Below are 26,706 nucleotides of genomic sequence, written 5' to 3' on the forward strand. Positions count from 1 at the left end.
TTAACTTTACTTATTTTCTTAGTATAGCTAGACAGTGAGACGAGTTACCAAAGGTCTATTTCTAAAATGTGGAAAGGCCAACCTGATTTTTCAGTTAACAAATCTCTGCAAACATATAATTTTCAGTGAGAACATTATCACTATTAAAAAGGACACATAATTATAATTGACTAAATGTAAAGTTTTATTTTTTGAACAGTTGGACAGTATTTCTCTTGGGATAATATTTATTATTTTATAAGAATTTTATCATTTACATGTTATAGAAACTGTTGGACTTAATAGAAGACTTGAAAAAAAAACTGATAAATGAAAAAAAGGAAAAATTAACCTTGGAATTTAAAATTCGAGAAGAAGTTACACAGGAGTTTACTCAATATTGGGCTCAACGGGAAGCTGACTTTAAGTAAGTTATTTATTTCATGTCCAGGTAAAAATTGAGAATTTTATTTACTTTTTCAGTTTTTTTTTTACTTAATTTACTTTTTACATTAGGTGGCTTCTGAATTCTGATCTCTTTATACAAGTTTGAAAATAGCTGTTACTAGTCTGGTGTGGTGGCTCACGCCTGTAATCCTAGCGTTTTGGGAGGCCTAGGCAGGTGGATCACTCAAGGTCAGGAGGTCGAGACCAGCCTGGCCAACATGGTGAAACCTCGTCTGTACTAAAAATAGAAAAATTAGCTGGGCGTACTGGCATGTTCCTGAAGTCCCAGCTGCTTAGGAGGCTGAGGCACGAGAATCTCTTGATCCTGGGAGATGTAGGTTGCAGTGAGCTGAGACTGTGTCACTGCACTCCAGCCTGGGCGACAGAGCGAGACTCTGTCTCAGAGAAGAAAAAAAAGAATATAGCTGTTACTAATCCCATGCATGATTATTTAAATTTTCTCTCTTTTTTTTTAATTTTAATTTTAATTTTTTGAGATGGAGTCTTGCGCTGTCACCCAGGCTGGAATTGAGTGGTGTGATCTTGACTCACTGCAACCTGCACCTCCTGGGTTCAAGCAATTCTTCTGCCTTAGCCTCTCCTGCCTTAGCCTCCTGAGTAGCTGGGATTACAGGTGCACACCACCGCGCCCAGCTAATTTTTGTGTTTTTAGTAGAGACGGTGTTGCCGTGTTGGCCAGGCTGATTTCAAACTCCTGGCCTGAAGTGATCCACCCGCCTCCGCCTCTCAAATTGCTGGGATTACAGGCGTGAACCACTGTACCTGGACTAAATTTTCTTTTAATCTAGAATATACTTAATCTTAGATGTTTAAAACAAAAACACAAAGTAGTTCCTTTTCTGTTTCTTAATGGGATTAATTTGTATTTTGAAGGGAAACTCTGCTTCAAGAACGAGAGATATTAGAAGAAAATGCTGAACGTCGTTTGGCTATCTTCAAGGATTTGGTTGGTAAATGTGACACTCGAGAAGAACCAGCGAAAGACATTTGTACCACAAAAGTTGAAACTGAAGTATGTTAATTGAAGTATTTAAAAACATCCAGTGAGGTTTTGGTACCGGGGTTTAGTGTACCACATCAATGATGAGAAACATCAAGATAGTTTAGAATTAAAACAATGCTTTGTGTGTAGCTTTATTATAATTAGGCATGTTTTGTTAGGAGTGTAAGGCACCAAGAATTTAAATATAGTGATTGGTTTTGAAAAATTTATACCTCTGTTATATTTATATCTTATTTTGGTATTGCTTGAATCATTGTATTGTAGGCAGATAGATTCTTTTTTGAGATTTGTCTTACTTAACATTTTTAAATAAAAAGTATTTTAAAGGTGTAAGAGACCTAAGTCGTCATTTACTTGCTGTTCTGATTAAAACAAAAATGTTTATATATAAAAAGGGTTGCCCTTGCCGGGCAACTACCATTTCTTACTCTTTTAAAATTTTGTTTGTTTATTTATTTATTATAGTTTTAGAGTTAGGGTCTTGCTGTGTTGCCCAGGCTGATCTTGAATTCCTGGCTTCAAGCAGTCCCCCTGCCCAGCCTCCCAGGTGGCTGAGATTACAGGTGCATGCCACTGTGCTCAGCTTATTCTCTACTTGTAATATAAGAAAAATTATCCTTTTCTGTTGCTTCCACTGAAGCTGAAATTGATCAGTTTTTTGGGGGAGTTTTTTTTGTTGTTTAGTTTTTTAATCACTCAGTTCAAGGGCCTGTGACAGTGGTGTTCTAGATGTCTGCTGTCAAGCAAACCTTATGTATCCTTGACGTGGTTTGGGATTGACTGAGTTGTGAAAATGGAGGTTTGTTTCATGCACTATCCCAACAAAACCTTTTAGGTCTCATTATATAATTGAAACTATACCTGAACTAGGTAATCACAATTGTTCTATAATGACTTGTCACAGTTTATAACATTGTTTTTATGTGAAAATATGCCTCATGGTCCATACAACAGAAAATAAATAATGGAACACAGGTTTTTCATAATTGGAGATGCATCTATATAATTTATTTTAAAGAATTTCAAGTGGTGAATTTTTTGCTTTTTTAAAAACTGTCTAAATTACATGGTACCACATATAAAGGGTGAACCCTACTGTTAATATTAGGCATGTGGTTTTTGCTATTTTTAGGAAACACATAATTATGTAGGATTTGAAGATATTATTGATTCTCTTCAAGATAATGTTGCTGATATTAAGAAACAGGCTGAAATTGCTCACTTATATATTGCATCTCTTCCTGACCCCCAGGAAGCTATTGCTTGTTTAGAACTAAAGTTTAATCAAATTAAAGCTGAATTAGCTAAAACCAAAGGAGAATTAATCAAAACCAAAGAAGAGTTAAAAAGGAGAGAAAATGGTAAGTGAATAAATTTTACTTTTATTTAGATATTGTAAACACATAAAAAGTACTCTTGGTAAGTATAAGAGATTTATGTAGCTCATTTACCATAGTGACCAGAAAAGTCTTTCATCTAGGTAACATATTTTAATATTTTACCATTTGTATGACTTTGTAGTAATTTACTACTAAAAATATTTTTTGACTTTCATTTATTTTAGACCAATATTGTTAGAAAATGAGCTTCTCAAAAAAAATCAGAACAAGTGTTAACTTTATGAGTAAAGCTGTAAATTTTGTTACTTTTTTTTTTTTTTTTTTTTTTTTTTTTATGACAGTGGCTCGCTCTGTCACCAAGGCTGGAGTGCAGTAGTGGCATCACAGCTCACTGCAGCCTTCTACTCCTGGGCTCAATTACTCCTCCTGCCTCAGCTTCCTGAATACTTGGGACCACAAGTGTGCACTACCACAGCGGCTGCATTTTTTTTTTTTTCTTTTTGTAGAGATGGGATCTTGCTATGCTGCCCAGATTGGTCTTGAACTCCTAGGCTCAAGTGATCCTGCCTGCCTCAGCCTCCCAAAGTGCTGGGATTACAGGCGTGAGCCATGCTGTGCCTGGCCTTGTTCTATATTCTTTATGAATTCTTGCAGTAGAGAAGATTCACTCTTGGGATAGAGTGACTACTGTGGAGTGGTTTAAAGTAATTTGTTAGTTTGATGCTTCATTCTAACTAGGAGGGCATTTTCTTTTTCTATCTCCCCACCCCCCCTTTTTTTTTTAAAAAAAAAAGACAGAGTCTCACTCTGTCACCCAGGCTGGAGCGCAGAGGCATGGTCATGGCTCACTGCAGTTTGCCACCTCCTGGGCTCAAGTGATCCTTCCACCTCAGTCTCCTGAGTAGCTTGGACTACAGACATGTGCCACCATGCTGAGGGCATTTTATATACATAAATAGAATTGTTTGTAATATCTGCATTTTAAGAATTAGTTGCAATAACTGCTCTGCTCTTTTTTGTGTGAAACAAGATGGGTAGAAAATAACATGTAAGTGGTGCCTTTGCATTATGAAATGTACTTAAAAAGCACTAGCTCCTTTTCTTCTCTGATGCTATGCCAGTTCTTTACTATTTAGCATATGCCGCCTATTTTTATCCTGAGTTTTAGAAGTGGCTTTTTCTGAAACATTACCCTGTTGTGGTTGAATTAGCAGATTTTTTTTTTTAATGAGTAGGGTGTGCTTCTAGTGCTATCAAAATCCTTTTTATTGAATGTAACAGTAAAGTGTCACTAGAGCAGCATATGTTTCATAGTTATTCAGTGATACATATTTTTAGATGCTTATATATTTATTTTCAATGTTCTTTATTTTTTCAGAATCAGATTCATTGATTCAAGAGCTTGAGACATCTAATAAGGTAATACTTTAAGTTTTATTTTGTCTTGATAAGGTATTTAATTAACAAAGGGGTATGAATGATGACTAGATTTATTTTAAAAAATAAAGAAACAGTAATATAGTCTCTTGGTATGCATGGGGGATTGGTTTTATTCTGTTATTTTTTCTGTTCTTCTCTGGCTTGAGTCTTATTTCAACTTATATTTATCCTTTCAAAAAGCTGAATATTTTAAAATATGATCAGATATAAATAATTCAAGATCTTGGTATCTAATATCCAGTATTTAAAGAACAAAAATGTACTTAGAAGACATTACACCTACTGTTTATACAATTCCTATCTTTTCTTGTATTTTTTCTACTTACGAAAATAGTAGACACTAGTTGTATCAATTACATTAAGCTATATAAATAGAAAATAAAAAATTTCCCATAATATTCTTCCTAAATTTAAAGCAAAACCAAACCAACTTGTTTGGAAGCTCTTTAGACTGTTACTTTATGTATGTATTTATAGAACACTTACCATTTACCAGATACTCTTTTAAGTGCTTTTTATTAACTCGTTTAAATGTTAGAGCAACTTTATGATGTAACTTGCCCAGGGTTACATAGTTTTTTTAGTTTTATTTATTTATTGTTTTTGAGATGGAGTCTTGCTCTGTTGCCCAGGCTGGAGTGCAGTGGCATGGCTCACTGCAGCCTATGTTTCCTGGGTTCAAGTGATTCTCCTGCCTCAGCCTCCCAAGTAGCTGGGGTTACAGGTGGCCACCACCCCCGGCTGATTTTTGTATTTTTTAGTGGAGATGGGGTTTCACCATGTTGGCCAGGCTGGTCTCAAACTCCTGACTTCAGGTAATCTGCCCAGCAGGTAATTTGGCCTCCCAAAGTGCTGGGATTACAGGCATGAGCCACTGTGCCTGGCCCAGGGTGACATATTAAAAGGGATAGCAGCTAGGATTTGAGCCCAGGCAGTCTGGCTCCAGATTCCTCTTATATGCTATATAGCTTCTTTTTTCTTTGTGTGTGTGTGTGTGTGTGTGTGTGTGTGTGTGTGGTGTGTATGTAATTTTTTTAAAGGCAAAATAAGATCATGCTGTGCATAGTGTGTTGCCACTGATTAGCTTTATTTAACTTTAAAATTTGAAGGAATTATAAAACCGTTTGCATTATTAATCATGTTTGCATTCTAGTTATCCCAAAGTATATTCACGAAACATTGCTTTTTCTTCTTTCCGAAGAAAATAATTACACAGAATCAAAGAATTAAAGAATTGATAAATATAATTGATCAAAAAGAAGATACTGTCAACGAATTTCAGAACCTAAAGTCTCATATGGAAAACACATTTAAATGCAATGTAAGAATTTAACTTTGTGTTATATTAATAAATTAGATAAACAAGTGTATGTTTTGGTTGAAAGGAAATAATTTAAAATAGCTTATGCAACTAAGACTAATTTACTGAGAATATTGAATTGCTTATGCAACATTGAACTCAATTTACTATTTTCCAAATCTGAATTTTTGAGAACTTAGACGAGGGTGTTTGACTTCTTTGAACATACTTTTCCACAAGATATGCTGGCAGTGCTTTGCATGTAAAAAGGAGAAGAATATGTAGCCTTTGGATGTTTAAGCCTCAGCTAGTTGGAAGGGGAGCTTTGAGGAGAAAGGAATTTAGGTATACTTAGAAAACCAGATTATAATGTTTCAGGGAACTATAACGTGAAATTCAGTAAAATTAGGTTTTTCCTTAGAGACTTGTTTTTATTATATGCATTGTTGCTATTGTTTATATGCTTAATAGCAAGGGTATTTTTTCTGAAAAGTTATACACTGTGACATGTAAAGACTTAAAGGGTTTTTTGTCTTTCATACAAATTTAGATAATTTCATATTCAGTTCAGCTTGGAATGATCAGCTTGTCTTTTAATCCATGTCTTTTAAAATGGCTTTTGGTTTTCTTTTTTGGGGGTAAGCTCCTTCAAATTATTCTTTTATTTAGAAATGGTAAAATATATGGTAATAATGTAGTAAGCTGAGTAAACTTAGAGCCAAACATCTTGCTTTGTTGAAAGGTGCTTTTTTATGTCTTTTCTATGACCAAAAGAAGCAGGCGTGGTATCTTATAAAAAGTGACTGTTGAGTTTCTTTGTATCTTGATAGTCAAACTCTAATACCCACCAACATTCCCTGAATCATCTGAACTTTAGATGGGCTTTTGATACCACAGGGGTAAATGAGGAGCATTCTAGAAGAGCACTCTGTCTAATCTCCTATAGTAGGCCTTTCTTTTGGTATTTATTAGATACATGATTCATTCTCTGGTTTTTCTGTACCTGAACTGGGAGAAATATCCTAATATTTAATATGTTAATAATTAACTATTTAGTAAATAATTAGTATTTAATAAGGTGGAGGAGCAAGAAACACTTGTGGAGTGTCCAACGTGTGCCAGGTACTATGCTAGATTATTGGAATTATACAGATTAATAAAATCTACTACCCTAATGATCCCCCAATAAGAAAAAAACAACAAAAATATAATACAATGTGCAGTCATAGTCAATGTGTGAATCTGTGAGTGGGTGGGGAGTTAGGAATACTTTGTGGAGAGGAAAATGATTAAGTTGAGCCTTAAAGGGTGAGTAAAATTTAGCCTTTTGAAGGTAGAGGAAGGGACAGTGGTAGTCATGAGAGACAAGAAGGTACATTGGCCTTCCGTGTACCAGAATCAGAGTGCGCAAAGTCGTGGAAATGAGAAATCTTTCAGTGAGTGCAGGAAAATACAAACAATTTGTTGTTTAGGAGGAAAGTTTGAAGCAAGGAGAGGTGAGAAATGAGGCTAGGAGTAGTAGAATAGGATAAGATGAAAGACCTTGAATACTGCATTAAAGAGTTTGGGAAGTCACTGGGGGAGTCATTTTCACCAGAGGAATAGCAAAGAGGAGTTTTTCATTTGAGCAGATATTTTTGGAAACTTGGAAGATAGGTTTGAGATAGAATTAGACTACAGGCAGAGAGACCAGATAGCTACCTCTTGGAAGAGTTCAGCTAATAGTTGATGAGGACTTCGATTTAGGGTAGTAGTAGTAGAGATTAAGGAAGAGGAAATTGATTTGTGAAGTAAGGGGATGTAAAACTTTTGAGACTTGGGGCAGTAAATTAATTGCTGGGCCTCCTGGCTCTCAGAACTTTTATTTGGTTAGTCATCACATGCTTTTTGCTCTCATCTCTTGATCTGGATTTTAAGTCTGTTCTTTGATTTGGTAAATAAAAACAAAAAGGAAAGTCAGAGACAGATCATTTCTGGCGACTACAACTTCAAATAGTTGGAAATTTCACATGGGATTATATTTATTGCTGTAGTATGTTTGCATACCATAATATATTAGCAATGTTTAAGGAAGTGATAGTAAAAAAAAAATCAATATTTGTAAATTAGTTAGTCCTTGCTTGTAAATAAACTTTATAGATGCTAGACCTTGTTTTATCAACTAAATACAGTGTGCTAAATTTAAATTGTTCACTTAAATACATAAAAATATGCAAAGTAGTTTGGAACTTACCTAATTGTGCTGATTAACAGTTGATCTAGGGTCACTGTTCCACATCTTGTCTTAAGAGCAAACTCTTTCCAATAATGAAAAAATTTAGTTTGAATTCTTTGCTTTTTCTACCCAAGCATACCCTGGGAGCAGAAAACCCTCCTTTCAATAACTATGACTTCTGAAGGATAGATTTTTGGTGAGGATTGTATATTTTGAAGCGGGGAAAAATGACGGGATCATTCTGATAGGTACTAAGGATCGGGGAAGGAACAACTTGGACTTGTTATGGAGCTGTGTCAGAGGTGTGATCTGCCTGTCCCATGATTTTGTCATTTATCAGTGACACTAAGGGACTAATTGTGAGAAAGCATGGAGATTGTTCTTTATGACATCCTTTGTTTAGAGATGCTAGAAAAACTTTGCCTTTTTTCTTAAATAACCCATTACTTTATGACTTTAAAAGGTTATTTTTATCTGTATCTCCTGCTAATACAATGTTTGCTGATTAAGCGGCACTCTTTATCATACACTTTGTTTTTTCAAATTGACTGCTACAAGTTTCTGCCTTTACCATACATTTGATTACTCCATAGACTTGCACTTAAATGCTGAGTTTTACCCTTCTTCTAAATCCATATTATACCTTTTTTTTTTGGAAATTCCCCCCCTCCCTCAGCTCCCCCGCTTTCTTTCTTTTTAGAGGTAGGGTCTCATCACTCTGTTGCCCAAGCTGAAGCGCAGTGACGTGACCATGGCTCACTGCAGCCTTGAACTCCTGGGCTCAAGAGATCCCATTGCCTTAGCCTTCCGAGTAGCTGGGACTGCAGGTATGGGCCACAACACCTGGAATTTTAATTTTTTGTAGAGACGAGTTCTCACTGTGTTGCCCAGGCTGGTCTCAAACTCCTGGGCTTGAGTAATCCTCCAGCCTCAGCCTCCCAAAGTGCTGGGATTACAGGCATGAGCCCCTGTGCTTGGTTGCTGCTAACCTTTTTAAGGGAGGCAGTCTGCCTTAAAAAAAAAAAGTCTAAATGACGTATCTAGAAGCTCAGTTTCAAAGCTGTCTGTAGGCTGTATATCTTTGAATATATATCGACTTAAAGCTAAGGGCAAAACTATTTTTCTAGGAGTTGTTAATGTTTAAGACAATACTAATCTTTAAGAGGCTTTGGCTACAAAACAAAATAAATAGTTGAGTCTCATATTGTTCTTTTCAAAGCATGTTTCTGATGTGACTTCAGAGATTTATCTTCTTAAGATTCTCCCGTTATCCCCAAATGTTACTTATTTGCTACAGCCATCAGTTATTTTAGGACGAAACTTAAGAAATAACTTAGAAAATGTCTCAACAAATTTGAAAATAAAATTTTTATGGTACACTATTGAAAGTAATTTATGTGATTTATACATTTTTTGTAGCTTTCTATATGTGAATTATTTTTAACTTATTTTGCTTTAGGACAAGGCTGATACATCTTCTTTAATAATAAACAATAAATTGATTTGTAATGAAACAGTTGAAGTGCCTAAGGACAGCAAAACTAAAATCTGTTCAGAAAGAAAAAGAGTAAATGAAAATGAACTTCAGCAAGATGAACCACCAGCAAAGAAAGGTACTACTTCAGCTGCCAGCAGCAGGCGTTTAAGAAAGCTAATTTCTAAACCAGTAAATAGAACAAGGCAAACAGAGGGGCATTCACTTGTCTAAGGAAAAATCTTGAGAAAATCTAAATGTCTTGAATTTTTATTCTGGAAAGTTATGAACTGTCTAGGGATGGGCATAGTTAAAGCTTTTATCTTAATAAATATGCTTTTAGAAATTGTGCTTTTATTGTTTCTTTCACATGTCTATGTAATAATTTCTGTGCTTATAATAGTTAAAACTCATTACTTTGATTTTATAAATGTAGTATTTTCTGCCTAAATCCCAGCACATTATTTTGTTTTCTTTGTTTGCATTCTTTATTCATTTGGAGAAAAGGATATTTTACAGTAAGACTTTGAGCTAAATATTACTAATAATAAATGTATTCAAGCTGTATTCGTGATACCAGGAGACAGTCTGATGAAAAATAATACAGTTGAAGTTTAGTTTTTAAAAAATCTTTAAGACTTAAGTGGGCAAGTTAGTTGTAAATATAAAGAAGGGCAAACCTTTGAATTTTAGAGGAGGTAGACTCTTTAGAATAAACTGAAAATCTTGAGGAAATAAATAGGAAAATGTAAACTGCGAACATAAGAAAAGCTTCAAAAATAAACTCAGCAGCTTTTAAGAAAATACAGCAGGGATAATGGCTTATTTTACCCCTTCCTCTTTGAGGCTGGAGAGACAGTGTAAATTATAGATAATAAAACCTTGTGCACTGAGCTTTTAAAATTAATCTATATTGAAGAAAAGAGATCTTAGAATCCTGTAATGAAATTGCACAATTACAGCTTCCCAAGAACATTTAGACAATTGAGTGAAACGAAAAAGAACATGCATTGCATTTGAAAAATGAAGACTTACAAATAAAGGTTGTTTTTTGTATATACAGTTTCGAAGGTAAAACTAGATAAATTCTAGATGGGACAGGGAGGTAAGATTCCCATATTATATAGTGATTCTTGGGTGGGGGCATATTCTCACTGGGGAAAATCAATATCTTGAGAGAGCTAGGGGATTTTAATTTATCAAAAGGGGTCATAGGCCGGGCATGGTGGCTCATGCCTGTAATCCTAGCACTTTGGGAGGCCGAGGTGCGTGGATTCCCTGAGGTCAGGAGTTCGAGACCAGCCTGACCAACATGATGAAACCCCATCTCTACTAAAATTACAAAAAATTAGCCTGGTGTGGTGTTGCATGCCTGTAATCCCAGCTACTTGGGAAGCTGAGGCAGGAGAATTACTTGAATCTGGGAGGTGAAGATTGCAGTGAGCCGAGATTGCGCCGTTACACTCCAGCCGGGTCAACAAGAGTGAAACTCTGTCTAAAAAAATGAAAGTGGTGGTGGGGGGTCATAGTATTAAAAAACCTTGAGAACAAACAATCACATAAGTTTTTTCTTGTCCACATTATGGTAGTACCTGAGGGACCTTTCATAAATGCTTTGGCTTTTCCTTTATTTTGCTCATAACTTCAACTGTGATTAGTATATACGGAAATAGAAACTCGTTTGTATATAGCATGGCAGATTTCAATTTAACAAGCTTTGTAATGATCTCAAAAGTGCTGCCTTCTTCATCGAACAGATTCATTACATGTGCATCCCATGGGCTACTATCATCTCACAACTAGGATGCACAAGAGCCTGTGAGAGGCAGGCTAAAACTTACGGGTTTGAATTTCATAACTACAAGAGGTTTGACGTTTGGCTCTTAAGGAACAATTACATGCAGCAGTGCTGTCAGTTAAGGGCTTTGTAATGTAACAAACTGATACGTTAAGATCTCAAAGGTATTACGGAAGTCACTGTCAACTTCTAGAAATTTTCAAAAATAATACCCCAGAACACTAATTCTCAAAATGTTGTGTGTAAAATATATCCCAGACTTACCAAATCACTATCTTTGGTATTTGGTGCCAGGAATCTGCATTTTAATAAGGTCCCTGGATAATTCCTCCCAATAAAACTAGAAAATCACTCTTGTGTAAATAAATATTTTTCAGTGTTTAAAGAGAGAACATTAAAATTTTAAACAAAGTTACCATAAAGTAACAAAATTAATATAACTGGAATATGTCAGATTCATGAATTTACATATATCTAGAAGCAGAATAAATTACTATTGCAAAAATCTTAAAGATTATTTGTTTTCTATACCATGATATGTCTTAGAGATAGAAAAGAAGAACATACGTGGTGTAGTTAAGTTTCAAAAATATTACATTTAGAATTATTATTTTATTTAGGTTTATTGTTTGTGATGAGTGAGATACGGGGAGTCTGCTGTCAAGGAGCTTAAAATCTAGTAGATGAGAGAGACAAACATATTTCAATAAAATATAAAGAGCTGAGATGCGTAGGATAATATTTGGGACTCATTAAAAAGAAAACTGTACAATATACTTTTTAGAGTCAATTAGATACCAATGGAAAGTAGTAAGTTTATTTTATTTATTTATTTTTTTTGAGACAGAGTCGTCTTCTGTCACCAGGCTGGAGTGCAGTGGCATGATCTTGGCTCACTGTAACCTCCGTCTCCTGGGTTCAAGCCATTCTCCTGGCTCAGCCTCCCAAGTAGCTGGGATTACAGGCACCCACCACCTCACCCATCTAATTTTTTTGTATTTTTAGTAGAGACAGGGTTTCACCATGTTGGCCGGGATGGTCTCGATCTCCTGACCTTCGTGATCCACCCGCCTCTGCCTCCCAAAGTGCTGGGATTACAGGTGTGAGCCACCGCGCCCGGCCGGAAAGTAGTAGGTTTCTTAACTAGAAGGATCTCAAGCCAAACCTTATAATTGTCTTCTGCTCTTATAGATTAGTAACCCTTGTACTTCATATTATATCTGGGATCATTAAACATGAAGAATTTGATTCTTACATAGTGAGGATATCACATAAAAATACAGGTTAATTAAACAAAAATGGTCAGTGAGGGAGTGAATGGCGGTCAGAAGAACATATGGAATTGATTGTATTAGAGCAATGTCGTGTAGAAAATTCACATAAAAATTGTACTAGAACAATGTTGTAAAGTCCACTTGTAAACATCATATAAACATCAAACCATGAAGTATAACAAAACAGGAAAAAATTTCTAAAAACGAAGAGTCAGATTCTGGCCTGTTTTGAAGTAAGGTTTCGAGGATCTGAGACACTCATCTGACCCTTAATGGAAATTGTATGAAATATAAAAAGATATGTAGATATAAATTTATATATCTAGAAGATTGTTAATTGTATTTCAAGAATTAATTATGGAATCTATGAGGAAAGTTTAAAAGAATATAATTTATACTGGGCACTTACGTGGGGTGAGTTTTATTTTCAGAGTGAACTTATGAATTAAATTGTAGCTAATAGTGTATCTGTTCTGGGTATAATTTGATCTGTACTGATTATAATGGTTACAGTTCTTACATGTATACAACCTTTACATAGTCATTTAACTTACATTATGTGTTAACTCATTTTAATCTCTTAGCATTATTCTGTAGAGTAAGTTGGGCAGTTAAGGGTATCCTTATTCTAGCAATATACATATTAAGCCTGAAAAAGGCAAACTTTTGTGCATTTTCAATTAGTTGAATCCTTCTGTACAGATTTTCAGGTTCTATTAATAGTTAAATCTATCCAATGCACAGTGTTGTAAACTCATTTGTCATCTTGATCTTTACAACTTTGAGATAGGTGGTATTATTCCTGTATCACATTTGAGGAAACAGTCATAGTATGAAGCAGTTTATTGATGGTTACAGCTAGTAAGGCTATATTATATGAATTCCCAAAGTTTTAACATTTCCCTTCTAATTTTAGCTATGAAAATGTAAGATACTCCATTTGCCTATCGCTAATATAGTAAAAGCCACAATATAATTGTAGTTTAAAACTGTTCGTTAGGATATGGAATGTCTGTCTAGGGTTTCTCGTCATCTCCTCCTCTCTGTCCCATATTGAAATGATGATAAAGATTTGTGGTACAAAATTTAAATAATACTGAAAGTTAGAAATAGCTGGCAATGCTACTCAGAGGTAGGTGGCTGCCATCATTTTGGTGTACTTCCTTTGCTAACTTTGTATTACCTTGTGAAATAATAATTTTTACATAAATGGGCTCATACCACACGTTTTGTAACCTGTTTTTTTTTTCTCAACAGCTTATTTCATTTTTTTTTTAATTAGAAGTTTGCTTTTACATGTTTTGTATGTTTGAATATTGGCTTATATGGTGACTTTTTGGTTTTATTAAGGTTTGCCAGATAAATAACAATTTTCTTATTTTTAAAGGGTCTATCCATGTTAGTTCAGCTATCACTGAAGACCAAAAGAAAAGTGAAGAAGTGCGACCGAACATTGCAGAAAATGAAGACATTAGAGTTTTACAAGAAAATAATGAAGGACTGAGAGCACTTTTACTCACTATTGAGAATGAACTTAAAAATGAAAAGGAAGAAAAAGCAGAATTAAATAAACAGATTGTTCGTTTTCAGCAGGAACTTTCTCTTTCTGAAAAAAAGAATTTAACTTTAAGTAAAGAGGTCCAACAAATTCAGTCAAATTATGACATTGCAATTGCTGAATTACATGTGCAGAAAAGTAAAAATCAAGAACAGGAGGAAAAGATCATGCAATTGTCAAATGAGATAGAAACTGCTACAAGAAGCATTACAAATAATGTTTCACAAATAAAATTAATGCACACAAAAATAGACGAACTACGTACTCTTGATTCAGTTTCTCAGATTTCAAACATAGATTTGCTCAATCTCAGGGATCTGTCAAATGGTTCTGAGGAGGATAATTTGCCAAATACACAGTTACACCTTTTAGGTAATGATTATTTGGTAAGTAAGCAAGTTAAAGAATATCGAATTCAAGAACCCAATAGGGAAAATTCTTTCCACTCTAGTATTGAAGCTATTTGGGAAGAATGTAAAGAGATTGTGAAGGCCTCTTCCAAAAAAAGTCATCAGATTGAGGAACTGGAACAACAAATTGAAAAATTGCAGGCAGAAGTAAAAGGCTATAAGGATGAAAACAGTAGACTAAAAGTAAAGGAGAAGGAGCATAAAAACCAAGATGACCTACTAAAAGAAAGAGAAACTCTTATACAGCAGCTGAAAGAAGAATTGCAAGAAAAAAATGCTACTCTTGTTGTTCAAATACAGCATGTAGTTGAAGGAAAGAGAGCGCTTTCAGAACTTACACAAGGTGTTACTTGCTATAAGGCAAAAATAAAGGAACTTGAAACAATTTTAGAGACTCAGCAAGTTGAACGTAGTCATTCAGCCAAGTTAGAACAAGACATTTTGGAAAAGGAATCTATCATCTTAAAGCTAGAAAGAAATTTGAAGGAATTTCAAGCACATCTTCAGGATTCTATCAGAAACACCAAAGATTTAAGTGTAAAGGAACTCAAGCTGAAAGAAGAAATCACACAATTAACAAATAATTTGCAAGATATGAAGCATTTACTTCAATTAAAAGAAGAAGAAAAAGAAACCAACAGACAAGAAACAGAAAAGTAAGCTAAATGTTATTCAAAATATTTTAAAATACACAAAGCATTCATTTTGCTATGCAGCTTTAAAAAAGTTAGATAGTCATACTTAATCTGGTAAAGCGTAGCATGTATGATGAGTGAAGAACTTGAACTTTGTCCATATAAACCTTTGGACCATAGGTTATATGAAAAGATCAGCTTATAAAAATCATATGAAATCTTTTCTGAAGAACTCATTCATAGTTTGTTGGATATTCCAAATTTGTGAAAAGATATAATTTTGTAAAGATTGTTACCATTTCACATGTATGGTCGTAAGCAGTTAATGATGCATTACCATAGAAAAGTGGTATATGTTTTTTAGATTGAAAGAGGAACTCTCTGCAAGCTCTGCTCGTACCCAGAATCTGAAAGCAGATCTTCAGAGGAAGGAAGAAGATTATGCTGACCTGAAAGAGAAACTGACTGATGCCAAAAAGCAGATTGAGCAAGTACAGAAAGAGGTAGGTTATTTGAAAAGTTATATGGCCAGTTTATGATAAGATTGTTTTCCTTATATATCAAACTTAGACATTAATCTTAGGATTGAATAGAACATTTATCCACTTTATAATTTTTCTTAAAATTACAAGAACAGTTACTTCACGAGAGAAAATTTAGCTGATTTAAACAAGCTGAAGAATGTCCAACATTAAGAGAAATATGTGCCTTACGAAAGATTAGTCTTTTTCTTCTTTAAGAATTGCTAAATGTAAGTCCTTACAAAAAAGTAGAAAGCAACTTGTTTACAGATAGTACTTAGGAGAATGTGCAGTATGATTTTTTAGTTTTTATTATAACGTAATTTTTAAATAGGGAATGCAATCACATTATTCTAAATTTGAAATATAATAGATGTATACAATGAGAAGGAAATACTTCCCACTCCTTCGAGCTGTCAAGTTTACCTTCACAGCATCAAATGTTACCAATTTCTTTCTTTTTCTGCACTTCTCCCTCCTTTCCTTTTTCTTGTATGACCACTTCATTTTCTGTTGTACTTAGACCTTCTCTAAAGATTGGAGCACTTTTTTTTTTTTTTTTTTTTAAACTTTGAGGTAGTTACCAAAGAATACTTAAATGTGTAAGGTCTGACAAATATTAATACAACAAATGCTGTTTCTACAACTATAAAAGTGACTACTGAATGTTGTGTTTATCCAAACTTTAGTGATTTTTTTTTTTTTTCTGAGACGGAGTCTCGCTCTGTCGCCCAGGCTGGAGTGTAGTGGCGCGATCTTGGCTCACTGCAAGCTCCACCTCCCGGGTTCACGCCATTCTCCTGCCTCAGCCTCCCGAGTAGCTGGGACTACAGGCGCCCACCACCACGCCCGGCTAATTTTTTGTATTTTCAGTAGAGACGGGGTTTCACCGTGTTAGACGGTTAGCCAGGATGGTCTTGATCTTCTGACCTTGTGATCCGCCCACCTCGGCCTCCCAAAGTGCTGGGATTACAGGCGTGAGCCACCGCGCCCAGCCTAAACTTTAAAAAATATAATTTAACCATATTTTTTGAATCTCTAAACAGTATTTTCTTCTCAGAGTTTTATTTTTCACATCATATTTCTGAGATTGATTTTGTACAGTCGTAATTAATCATTTTCACCTGACTTAGCGCAATTTATTTAGTCTCTTGTTGATGACCATTTAGATTGTTTATTATTTTTTGCCCATAGCCATAGTGCAAATATCTTCTATATGCTCTTGGTACACATATGCAAAAATTTATATACCAAGTGGGGAATTACTGAGTTAGAGGATATGAAGGGTTATCTCATGGTAGTTTTAATTTGCATTCTTTTGATTGCTAATGAAGTACAGCTTCTATTCATATTTTTATTTCTATTTGTCTATCCCAGTTTCTGCTCTGTTGAAGTCATTTATTCATTTTAATTGTGCTGTCTTTTTTTTTTTTTTAAAAGAGTATGTAGTTTTTATTTTGTATTTATTTATTTAAAAAAAAAATTGCTGGTTTATTATAAAGGATACAACTCAAGAACAGACAAATAGAAGGGATACACAGGACAAATTAAGGGGGACAGAGGGTGGAGCAGAGCTTCTATGCCCTCTCTGGGTGTACCACCCTCCTAAGACCTCAGTGTGCTCACCAAGTGGGACACTCTGAACCTCACTGTACAATAGTTCTCATGACTCAATCTCCAACCCTCCTCTCTTCCACAGAGTTTGGTGGGTGGGACTGAAATTTCTGACTCTAATCATTTTTGGTCTTTTGGTGAGTATCCCTACCCTTAAGCTATTTCAAAGGAGCCTCCACTCAAAGCTATTTCATTAGCATAAATTCAGGTATGATTAAAAGGGGGCTCTTTTTTCTTAAGTTTTAATTTATTTTGTTTTGGGACAGGGTCTTACTCTGTCGCCCAATCTGGAGTGCAGTGGCGTGATCATAGCTCACTGTAACTTTGAACTCCTGGGCTCAAGTGATCCTCCCATCTCAGCCTCCCTAGTAGCTGGGACTACAGGTGTGCCACCATGCCCTAGCTACTTTTAAATTTATTGTATTGTTAAAGTCTTTTTTAGTGCTACTTATAGAGGTATCTCTTTTCAAGTAATGTTTTATTGTATAAATAGCAGTCCCCAGCCTTTTTGGTACCAATAATCGGTTTTGTGGAAGACAATTTTTCCATGGACCAGGGTGGGGGCTGGCTGCTTTGAGGATGATTCAAACACATTACAGTTATTGTGCACTTTATATTATTATTACATTGTAATATATAATGAAACAATTATACAATTCACCATAATGTAGAATCAGTGGGAGCCATGAGCTTGTTTTCCTATAACTAGATGGTCCCTTCTGGGGGTGATGGGAGATAGTGGCAGATCAGCAGGCATTAGATTCTCATAAGGAATGCGCAACCTAGGTTCATCACATGCAGAGTTCACAATAGAGTTTGCACTCCTATGAGAATCTAATGCCTCTGTTGATCTGACAGTAGGAGCTCAGGCGGTAATGTGAGCGATGGGGAGTGGCTGTAAATACAGATGAAGCTTCACTCCCTTGCCTGCCGCTCACCTCCTGCTGTGTGGCCCCGTTCCTAACAAGCTATGGATCAATACTTGTCTGTGGCCAGGTGGTTGGGGCTCCCTCCTCATATAGATGACTATTTAACATTACTCTAATGATGGGTATTAAGAGTATTTTCTATTTCTCAAATGTGTAGTTTTAAAGCAAATGATAATAATTGTAGCAATTTAGTTTAGGCCAGCTACTATGCTGAGTTGACATATTATCTTAATCCTCACACAATATCGGGTATAGACACTGTTTTTAACTTCCATTTTGTTGATAAGAAAACAGACATTGAGAGATACAGTAGTCTCCCTTTACTGGTAGTTTTGCTTTCTGTGGTTTCAGTTACCTGTGGCCAACCATGAGCTGAAAATACTAAATAGAAATTCCAGGAATAAACAGTTCAATTGCAGGTCATTCTGAGTAGTGGGTCAAAAGCTTGTGCCATCCTGCCCTGCCTGGAGTTGGAATTATCCCTTTGCCTAGCATATCCACATTGTTAGTGCTACCTATTGATCACTTAGTCATCTCAATTATCGGATCACCTGTCATGGTATCAGGGACAGTGTTTGTGTTCAAGTAACTTTTATTTTACTTAATAATGGTCCCAACATGCAAAAGTAGTGATGCTGGCAGTTCAGATAAGCCAAAATGTTGTTGTAAAGGGCTTCCTTTAAATGAAAAGGTAAGAGTTCTTAACTTAATAAATAAAGAAAAAAAATTGTAATGTGAGTTTGCTAAGATCTATGGTAAGAACAAATCTTCCATCTGTGAAATTGCGAAGAAGGAAAAAGAAATTTATGTTAGTTTTGCTGATGCACCTCACTGCAAAAGTTATGGCCACAATTCATGATAATTGCTTAGCTAAGATGGAAAAGGCATTAAATTTGTGGGTGGAGGATGCAAACAGAAGTGTGTTTCGATTGATGGCATCTGGGTTCAATACTGTCCACTGGGGATCTTGAAATACTATCCAATGTTTCAGATATCCACTGGGGATCTTGAAACATATCCCCTGTGGATAAGGGGGAACTTGTCCTTGTCTAAGTTCACTTGTCTTAGTCTTAATAAGACTTGTCTAAGTTCACTCAGTAGTAAGTGCTAGAGCCAGAATGGAAACTGAGGCAGTCCTTACATGCATCTTTGTGCAGCACATAGCCTCTATTATTGTTAGTTATATAGTTGATGAAGATGGTGGTTATTACTTGAAGCCTCATATTTTTAAACAAAATAAGCAAATACTATGAATATGTGATTATCATGTATGTATTATGGGAACATAAAGCTTAAAACAATGTAAGAATCCTCTGAAACCATACCACTCTGAGCTGCTATAAGGGCATCTTCAAGCCTTTTTTTTTTTTTTTGGGCGAAGTCTCACTCTGTTGCCCAGGCTGGAGTGCAGTGGCATGATCTCGGCTCACTGCAACCTCCACCTCCCAGGTTCAAGCGATTCTTCTGCCTCAGTCTCCTGAGTAGCTGGGACTACAGGCACGTGCCACCATGCCCGGCTAATGTTTTTTGTATTTTTAATAGAGACGGGGTTTTACTGTGTTAGCCAGGATGGTCTCGATCTCCTGACCTCGTGATCCACTTGCCTCCGCCTTCCAGAGTGCTGGTATTACAGGCGTGAGCCACTGCGCCCGGCCTTCTCTATGCTTTTTATGGGGCATCTTTTCATTTAATTTCCTTCCGTTTTTGAGCTCTCTAGTGAGTGTGAAAATGGAGTTTTGGCAGTAAAGCTCCACAAGGGAATAGAAGAGAAGGCTCTGCTGCCAGTTAGATAACTTCCCTCTGGAAATCCTGGCAAGATGTACTGAAAAGTTTCAGAGAGGGTTGGTATGATGGAAACTAGTATAAGGATGTACCTATATTAGCTTTTTTGGGTGAGGAATTAATATATATATTAGTCCATAGTACCTCGATTTCCCTATGTTTATGGAATTAGATTACCGGCAAGAGCAGAAATCAATTGACCTTCCCTTGCGTGGGTACCTTTTGATTTTGTGATTGTGCCATTTTCTTCCCTGCATGTCATTATTAGCTTTTAAAGTTTTTCTTGTATTCCTGGATTATATTACTCAATAAACTTTGGAAATTTGAATCAGTATTTTTCTCTCAGAATATCTTTATTGATTTTTCCTTGGTAATTATTTCCCTATTATGTATAGATGTTATGATGATTCTTTTTTGAGAGAACTTAAAAAGTTTGAGATTCTTAAAATAATGGAACAAGAAATTGAGTTTTTCATATGCATTCTTCATTAGAGTATTAAAACATTTTCTAATAATTTGAAGCTATAGTGTGTTTGATTTGTAGTATATTAAAATCTGTCATTTTTCTTTTAGGCTGTAAAGGATGTGAATCTTTGAACACAGTTGCCATGAATCGTAAATAACAAAAAGCAATTAGTATTTTTAAAATATTCCATTTGTTTTATAAACATGATTTTGTAGGTATCTGTAATGCGTGATGAGGATAAATTACTGAGGATTAAAATTAATGAACTGGAGAGAAAGAAAAACCAGTGTTCTCAGGAATTAGATATGAAACAGCGAACCATTCAGCAACTCAAGGTAAACAGTTTTGTTTTTAAAGATGATTTAAATGCATTCTCTTGGTATATTTTAGTGTACAAAAATGTACAAGTTTGTTTTTAATAATATCCTGTTTTGACTTTTTCTAGAATCTAGAAATAAATTATTTAAAATTAAATAGGCAAAAAAGAAAAAAAAAGATAAAATTAAGTAGGCCAGTAGTGACTCTCTTCTACCAAATAGAGTATGGAAAAGAAAAAATAATAACTTTATAGTGAAGAAACCTAGCAGATACCACTTTAACCAAGTGTTTAAGAATAACATTACCATTAGTCATATTGATGCTGTGTGCTTCCTGGTTTGATGTGACCAGAAGGGCACATCCCCTCTTTGGTATTCTTTCCCTAAATTTATAACCTCAGTCTCTTCATGAGAAAACATCAGACAAACCCAAATGGAGGATATTATACTTAGTGCTTGACCAGTATGAAGTATAAAGTGTCAGAGTCATTAAAGACAAGTAAAGACTGGTGAATGATGGTGAAGTCTGGAGTGTAATTAATAGTAGTATACCAATGTTAATTTCTTGATTTTTGATAAATGTACCATGGTAGTGTAATATGATAACATTAGGGGAAGCTAAATTCTTTGGAACTCTTGCAAAGCTAAAATTATTTTGAAATAAAATGCAAAAAAACAAAAACAGTCTAGGTCTTACAGCAAATTCCTTTTAAAAATGATACTTAAAAGGCAAAATCCCTTTATTGTATACGGTTATTTTTTGCTTGATATCAACCAAGTGGATGAGGCAACAATAAAAAAAAACATTTGTTATATTATTTTCATGTTTGCTTTTAAATGAAGCAAACTAATGAATATTCAGGTATAAATACATGATTTTAATTCTTAATGTAATCATAATAAAGCATTCTGTAACAATAGGATTTGAGATCTCCATGTTCCGTAATGATTCACTCTTAAGACTTACAAAGTGATGAGATAGTGGTGACGTTAGATGAGATTGGGGGTGAAGTTTGGATTACATGATAAGTTAAAATTAGAAGTGTGGGATATCTGGTACCCATAATTTAATCTTGCCTCTTAAGGCTTATTTTTTTCCAATCTTGCAGCTACTTTCTAGGTAAAAGGGGTGGAGAGCTCTTTTTTCCTTCATTTACCAATGAGGAAGCTTTTAATGGTTTTTCTTGTTCCTTCTATGTTAAATACACAGTAGAACTTCATTTTCCCTTGTTTCTGCTTTTTGTGGTTTGTAAGAAAACATTTATCTAAAATGTTGAATAAGTAAAATAACCGGGTCATAACGTAGATTAAAAGTATAGGCCGGGCGCAGTGGCTCACGCCTGTAATCCCAGCACTTTGGGAGGCCGAGGCAGATGGATCACCAGGTCAGGAGATCGAGACCAGCCTGACCAACACGGTGAAACCCCATCTCTACTAAAAATACAAAAATTAGCCAGGCGTGGTGGCACATGCCTATAATCCTAGTTACTCAGGAGGCTGAGGCAGGAGAATCGCTTGAACCCAGGAGGTGGAGGTTGCAGTGAGCCAAGATTGCGCCACTGCGCTCCATCCTGGGTGGCAGAGGGAGACTTCATCTCAAAAAATAAATAAATAAATAAATAAATAAGTATAAAGTGTTTTTTTATATTTTTTTAATTTTAATTTTAATTTTTTGAGACGGAGTCTCGCTCTGTCGCCAGGCTGGAGTGTAGTGGCGCGATCTTGGCTCACTGCAATCTTGGCTCACTGCAATCTCTACCTCTTCTTTCCCCTGCTCTCACCCTACCCTTTTCTCCAAGATGAAAGACAGTTGGAAGCTTGAGACTGGTACCAGCTGGTATACCAGCTATATAGGAGACTGATTTCAAACTTAATATTGAGCCCTGTTTTCAAGATCCACTGTTAAATGTTGTGTTTTTAAGTTAATTTGCATTTAATTCATATTCTTTCAATTTGTAGGAGCAGTTAAATAATCAGAAAGTGGAAGAAGCTATACAACAATATGAGAGAGCATGCAAAGGTCAGGAACAAGTTTGTACTTCTGGAACCGGAAAAGTTCTCTTATTCCCCTCGCAGGGCATGCGATGGGGGTATGGCTTGCTTCATTGGTGCCCTGCAGCTCAAACCCCTAGGGGGAGCATGCAGACGGGCAGGTCTTGAGTGTGGGCTCTGACCCCATGGCAGCATCTAGGGTTGAGTGTTTAGAGCTCCTGAAGGCCCCAGTGGGCGTGTTCTACAGGGTGTTTTTTCAGCCTAGCCATCCACAGGCGGCTTGTGTTAATCAGCTCAATTAGACCCTCTGCCTTATTGCAAGGACAGAGGGCTTTCTGTATCCCGGGATTCTTGCTCTGGTGTACTGGAAAAATCGGATCACACGTGGGCGTGGAGAAGGTTTTATTGAGTGGAGGTAGCTCTCTGCAGATGTATGGGGAGCCAGAAGGGGATGGAGCGGGAAGGTGGTCTTCCCCTGGGCGGCCGGACTCTCCGACTGCCCCCAACTGAATTCCGTGTCATCTCACAGTAGATGGCCTGCCAGCATCTGCTGGTATCTGCTGGTGTGTTCTTCCAGTGTGTTCCTCTAGGTGTTCAGCTGCTTGTGTGTGTGCCTGCCAGGGTCTCAGGGTTTTTATAGGCACAAGATGGGGGCGTGGCAGGCCAGGGTGGTCTTGAAAAATGCAACATTTGGGTGTGAAAACAGGAGTGCCTGTCCTCACTTAGGTCTGTGGGCACAGGCCCGAGGGTGGAGCCTTCACCAGGGACCCTGCCTTTCTGTACCAGCACTTCCCTGCCTGCCTCCCATATCACTTCCAGTACTAAAATTACAAAACAAGTAGTTGCAATAACAATTGGTTAACATTTCCTTTGAAAATTCTGAAGGGAAGTGAGGGCAACATAAGATGCAGCTTTATCAAAAGTGAAAAGTAGTGATTCTAATGAATAATTTATTAACTTAAAGCTTATTCTTAGAAAAATAAAATAAATACTCAGTCAAAGCAACATTGATTTCTTGTAATGGCCAGTATTTTGTGAAAAATAAAGCCAAAGTTTTATGTAGGTCACAATGAATGGCATAGATTTCTGGACGAAATTGTGTAAAGAATAAACTTCAAATAAAATATCTTTAAAATTAAATTAAAATGTGTATTTTAAAAATATTTTAAAAAGCGGCTTAATAATTTAGATTCAAATCCTAGGTGCTGAATTATGAATTATGCTTTTCTTATTCAGATTGTATTGATTTGTTGTTTGAAATATTACAAAATTACTTTTTTTTTTTTTTTTTGAGACGGAGATTTGCTCTTGTCGTCCAGGCTGGAGTACAGTGGCACAATCTCAGCTCACTGCAACCTCCGCCTTCCTGGTTCAAGTGATTCTCCTGCCTCAGCCTCCTGAGTAGCTGGGATTATAAGCACCAGCCACCATGCCTGGCTAATTTTTGTATTTTTAGTAGAGATGGGGTTTTGCCATGTTGGCCAGGCTAGTCTCGAACTCCGGACCTCAGGTGATCCACCCGCCTTGGCCTCCCAAAGTGGTGGGATTACAGGCTTGAGCCACCATGCCTGGCCACAAAACTTCTTTTATAGATGACACATATTTCTGTTTTTAAAATGATACAGACTCCTCTCCTCCTCATTACCCCTTAACTTCTTTGTTCTGTGAGTGCCAGAACTAGGATTTGAACCCAGGTGTGCTTCACTCTTAAGTCTCAGACTCTCTTTACTAATCCATGTTATTTGTACTTGGGCAACAAAAGAAAGGGTAAGACAACCAGATTATTACTTATTTAGCTGACTTGTACATTGGTGGGATTAACTTGGATGGATAACTTGGATGTGAAAATATATCTCTGCACACAGTACTGTTTTCTTCTGCCTTTCTTAGGCCTTGTCACCCTAACGTCTACTATTTCATAGGAAATAGTTCATAGCTATCTTTTAGGATTCCCCTTTACTTTGGCTCCTTTATCCCTCTTGGTGAATGTGGACACATCTTAGATATTCTGGAAAAGTCTACCCTTGGACCAGGTTGCCCTATAGTTTTTATCATATTTTAATTTTTGTTTTCTTTGCCAAATATGGAGAAGTATGACATAGGCCCACCGTGACTATTTTAATCTGACTTCCACCTTTTCTGTGCTTCTAAGTCACTTGTAACCTACATATGTTAAAATCTGTCAGCATTTTGCAATCCCTGCTTTTTATTTTTTATTATTTTGGTGTTATTGTACACTCTTCTTTTCCTCAGTTATATTTATAAAGTAGTATTTATTGTATGTGTATTTTTTCTAAATATAAAGGTAATCTATAGCTCCTCCCACCTTTTGAAACTCTCTTGTCTCAGCTTTTATGATCTATTCTGTACTAGTTACCACTTTTCTCTCAGAATGAGTCTCAGCCACTCTGGCAACTTGCCTGATTAAGATGTCGTCATCTTTTTTTTAAATTATTTTTTCCTTTAGAGAGAAAATGCTCCTGTGATTTTAGTTGTGTATGAGACATTTCCCTACAAACAGACAACAAACAAAACTATATCTTTAACTCTTAAGGCTTTCCCTGCCTTCTAAATTTCTATTTATTTACGGAATGCCTTTCACTTACCTATCTTTAATAATGAATTATTAAACAATGGAGATCTAATACATGTAACATAAAATTTACCTTTTAAAAGTGTACAGTTTAGTGGGCTTTAGTACTTTCTATTCACAAAATTGTACAACCGTCACCACTATCTAATTACTGTATGTTTATAGTAACGTAAAGTGACAAAAAAGTGAACATTTTTGTCACTGCAAAAAGAAACCCTGTACCCATCAGCAATCATACCCCATTCACCCCTTCCCTCCAGCTCCTATCAGCCACTAATCTACTTTCTGTCTGTATGAATTTGCCTATTATGGACATTTCATGTTAAGTCAGTTCATACAATATACGGCCTTTTGTGTTTGACTCTTCTTCTTAGAATAATGTTTCCAAGTTTCATCCATATTGTGTATGTATCAGTACTTTATTCCTTGCTATGGCTGAATAATATTCCGTATTTTATGTATCAGTTGATAGACATTTGGGTTGTTTCCACTTTTGGCTTTTATGAACATTTTTATATGCAAGTTTTTGGGTAAACTTATATTTTTAATTTTCTTGGGGTTGGTAAGCAAGTGCTGAATATGCAGCACTTGATTGCTTGTTCATTTAATACTCATTTATTTCACTATGATTGCTCATAGCTATCCTTAGATAATATCTTTAGATAGCTATGATGAGATATCTATCTCAGACTTCTTTACTTTGCTTTATTTTCCATTTTATCAGTTGTGTATTTTGGTGTGTATTTTGGGGTTCTTTCCTGAAATAAAATGTAAATTGCTGGAGTCAATGACTGATTAAATAATTATCTTTTTGCCTTTACTGCTCTAGTTTGCTAGCTTTCAAATAATAGGTGACTAGCCATTAGCGAGGTTATCATTGGTGTTCTGGAAATTTTTTAATTGATAACTAGATTTGTAAATTCTTTTTCTAGTCCTCAGTTTAGAGTCAAAAATGCAAAGTGTAAGAGGGAGGGAATTCTTTGAATAAAATTATAATTAATTGTGTAATATGAATATATTTGAAAATCATGCTTTCTGAAAGAGATTTATATGATAATATGAAGGTGACTTTAATCCTAGGAGGAATTCTGTTTTACTAGCACACCTGAAAGCCTGCATCAAAGGAAAAATACTAAAAACTGCTCATACAGTTTTCTCTTACTGTTTAGTTTGTTTTACCTTTGTTTTATGTGTACTTTGAGGGAGCCATCTTTGGGTATTTGTGTTACTAAAAGCAGCCTGAGATTGAGCTATGCATTTATAGCTTTATCACCTCTGACATCAGTAATAGTTGGTAAGAGTTCTCTCAAATGAGCCCTGCTACTAGGTGCCATCACCAGAGGCAACAAACCGATCTTCCCTCTTTATCCATTTCCTTCAGACAGGGTTAATATATAGTTGCTTACAAGTAATTGCTGTAGTCATTCTTCAAGGGCCAGAAACAATTTTAGGAAGGCTGTTATTACTAGCTTTTCAAAAGCCATTTCTGAGGAGCTGGTTTTAAATAAAAATTTAAAATAGAAATAAATATTTGACTCTGAATATTTTTCTGGAAAAAGTAACTACTTGATTTAAAAAAATAGTTCAAATTGGGATTG

General features: G+C 35.7%; 1 protein-coding gene across 6 annotated transcripts in view; it reads left to right on the forward strand.

The window, feature by feature from the left end:
- Positions 1–26,706, forward strand: part of KIF20B (kinesin family member 20B) — a 72,897-nt gene that overhangs the window by 22,206 nt on the left and 23,985 nt on the right. For 4 of the 6 annotated variants that reach the window (XR_010127446.1, XM_054503390.2, XM_063669977.1 and 1 more), the window contains exons 14-23: positions 267–406; positions 1,321–1,459; positions 2,583–2,811; positions 4,169–4,209; positions 5,432–5,551; positions 9,205–9,358; positions 13,679–14,915; positions 15,259–15,397; positions 20,422–20,541; positions 22,483–22,543. Coding sequence is in view for 5 of the 6 variants with exons in the window: in XM_054503390.2 (XP_054359365.1) it covers positions 267–406; positions 1,321–1,459; positions 2,583–2,811; positions 4,169–4,209; positions 5,432–5,551; positions 9,205–9,358; positions 13,679–14,915; positions 15,259–15,397; positions 20,422–20,541; positions 22,483–22,543 (2,380 nt within the window). In the remaining variant the exon portion in view is untranslated. The remainder of the gene's footprint in view (positions 1–266; positions 407–1,320; positions 1,460–2,582; positions 2,812–4,168; positions 4,210–5,431; positions 5,552–9,204; positions 9,359–13,678; positions 14,916–15,258; positions 15,398–20,421; positions 20,542–22,482; positions 22,544–26,706) is intronic. The other 2 variants (XM_063669978.1, XM_063669976.1) reach the window with 1 other exon arrangement.

Source organism: Pongo pygmaeus, chromosome 8, assembly GCF_028885625.2.
Source record: "Pongo pygmaeus isolate AG05252 chromosome 8, NHGRI_mPonPyg2-v2.0_pri, whole genome shotgun sequence".
NCBI lineage: Eukaryota > Metazoa > Chordata > Mammalia > Primates > Hominidae > Pongo > Pongo pygmaeus.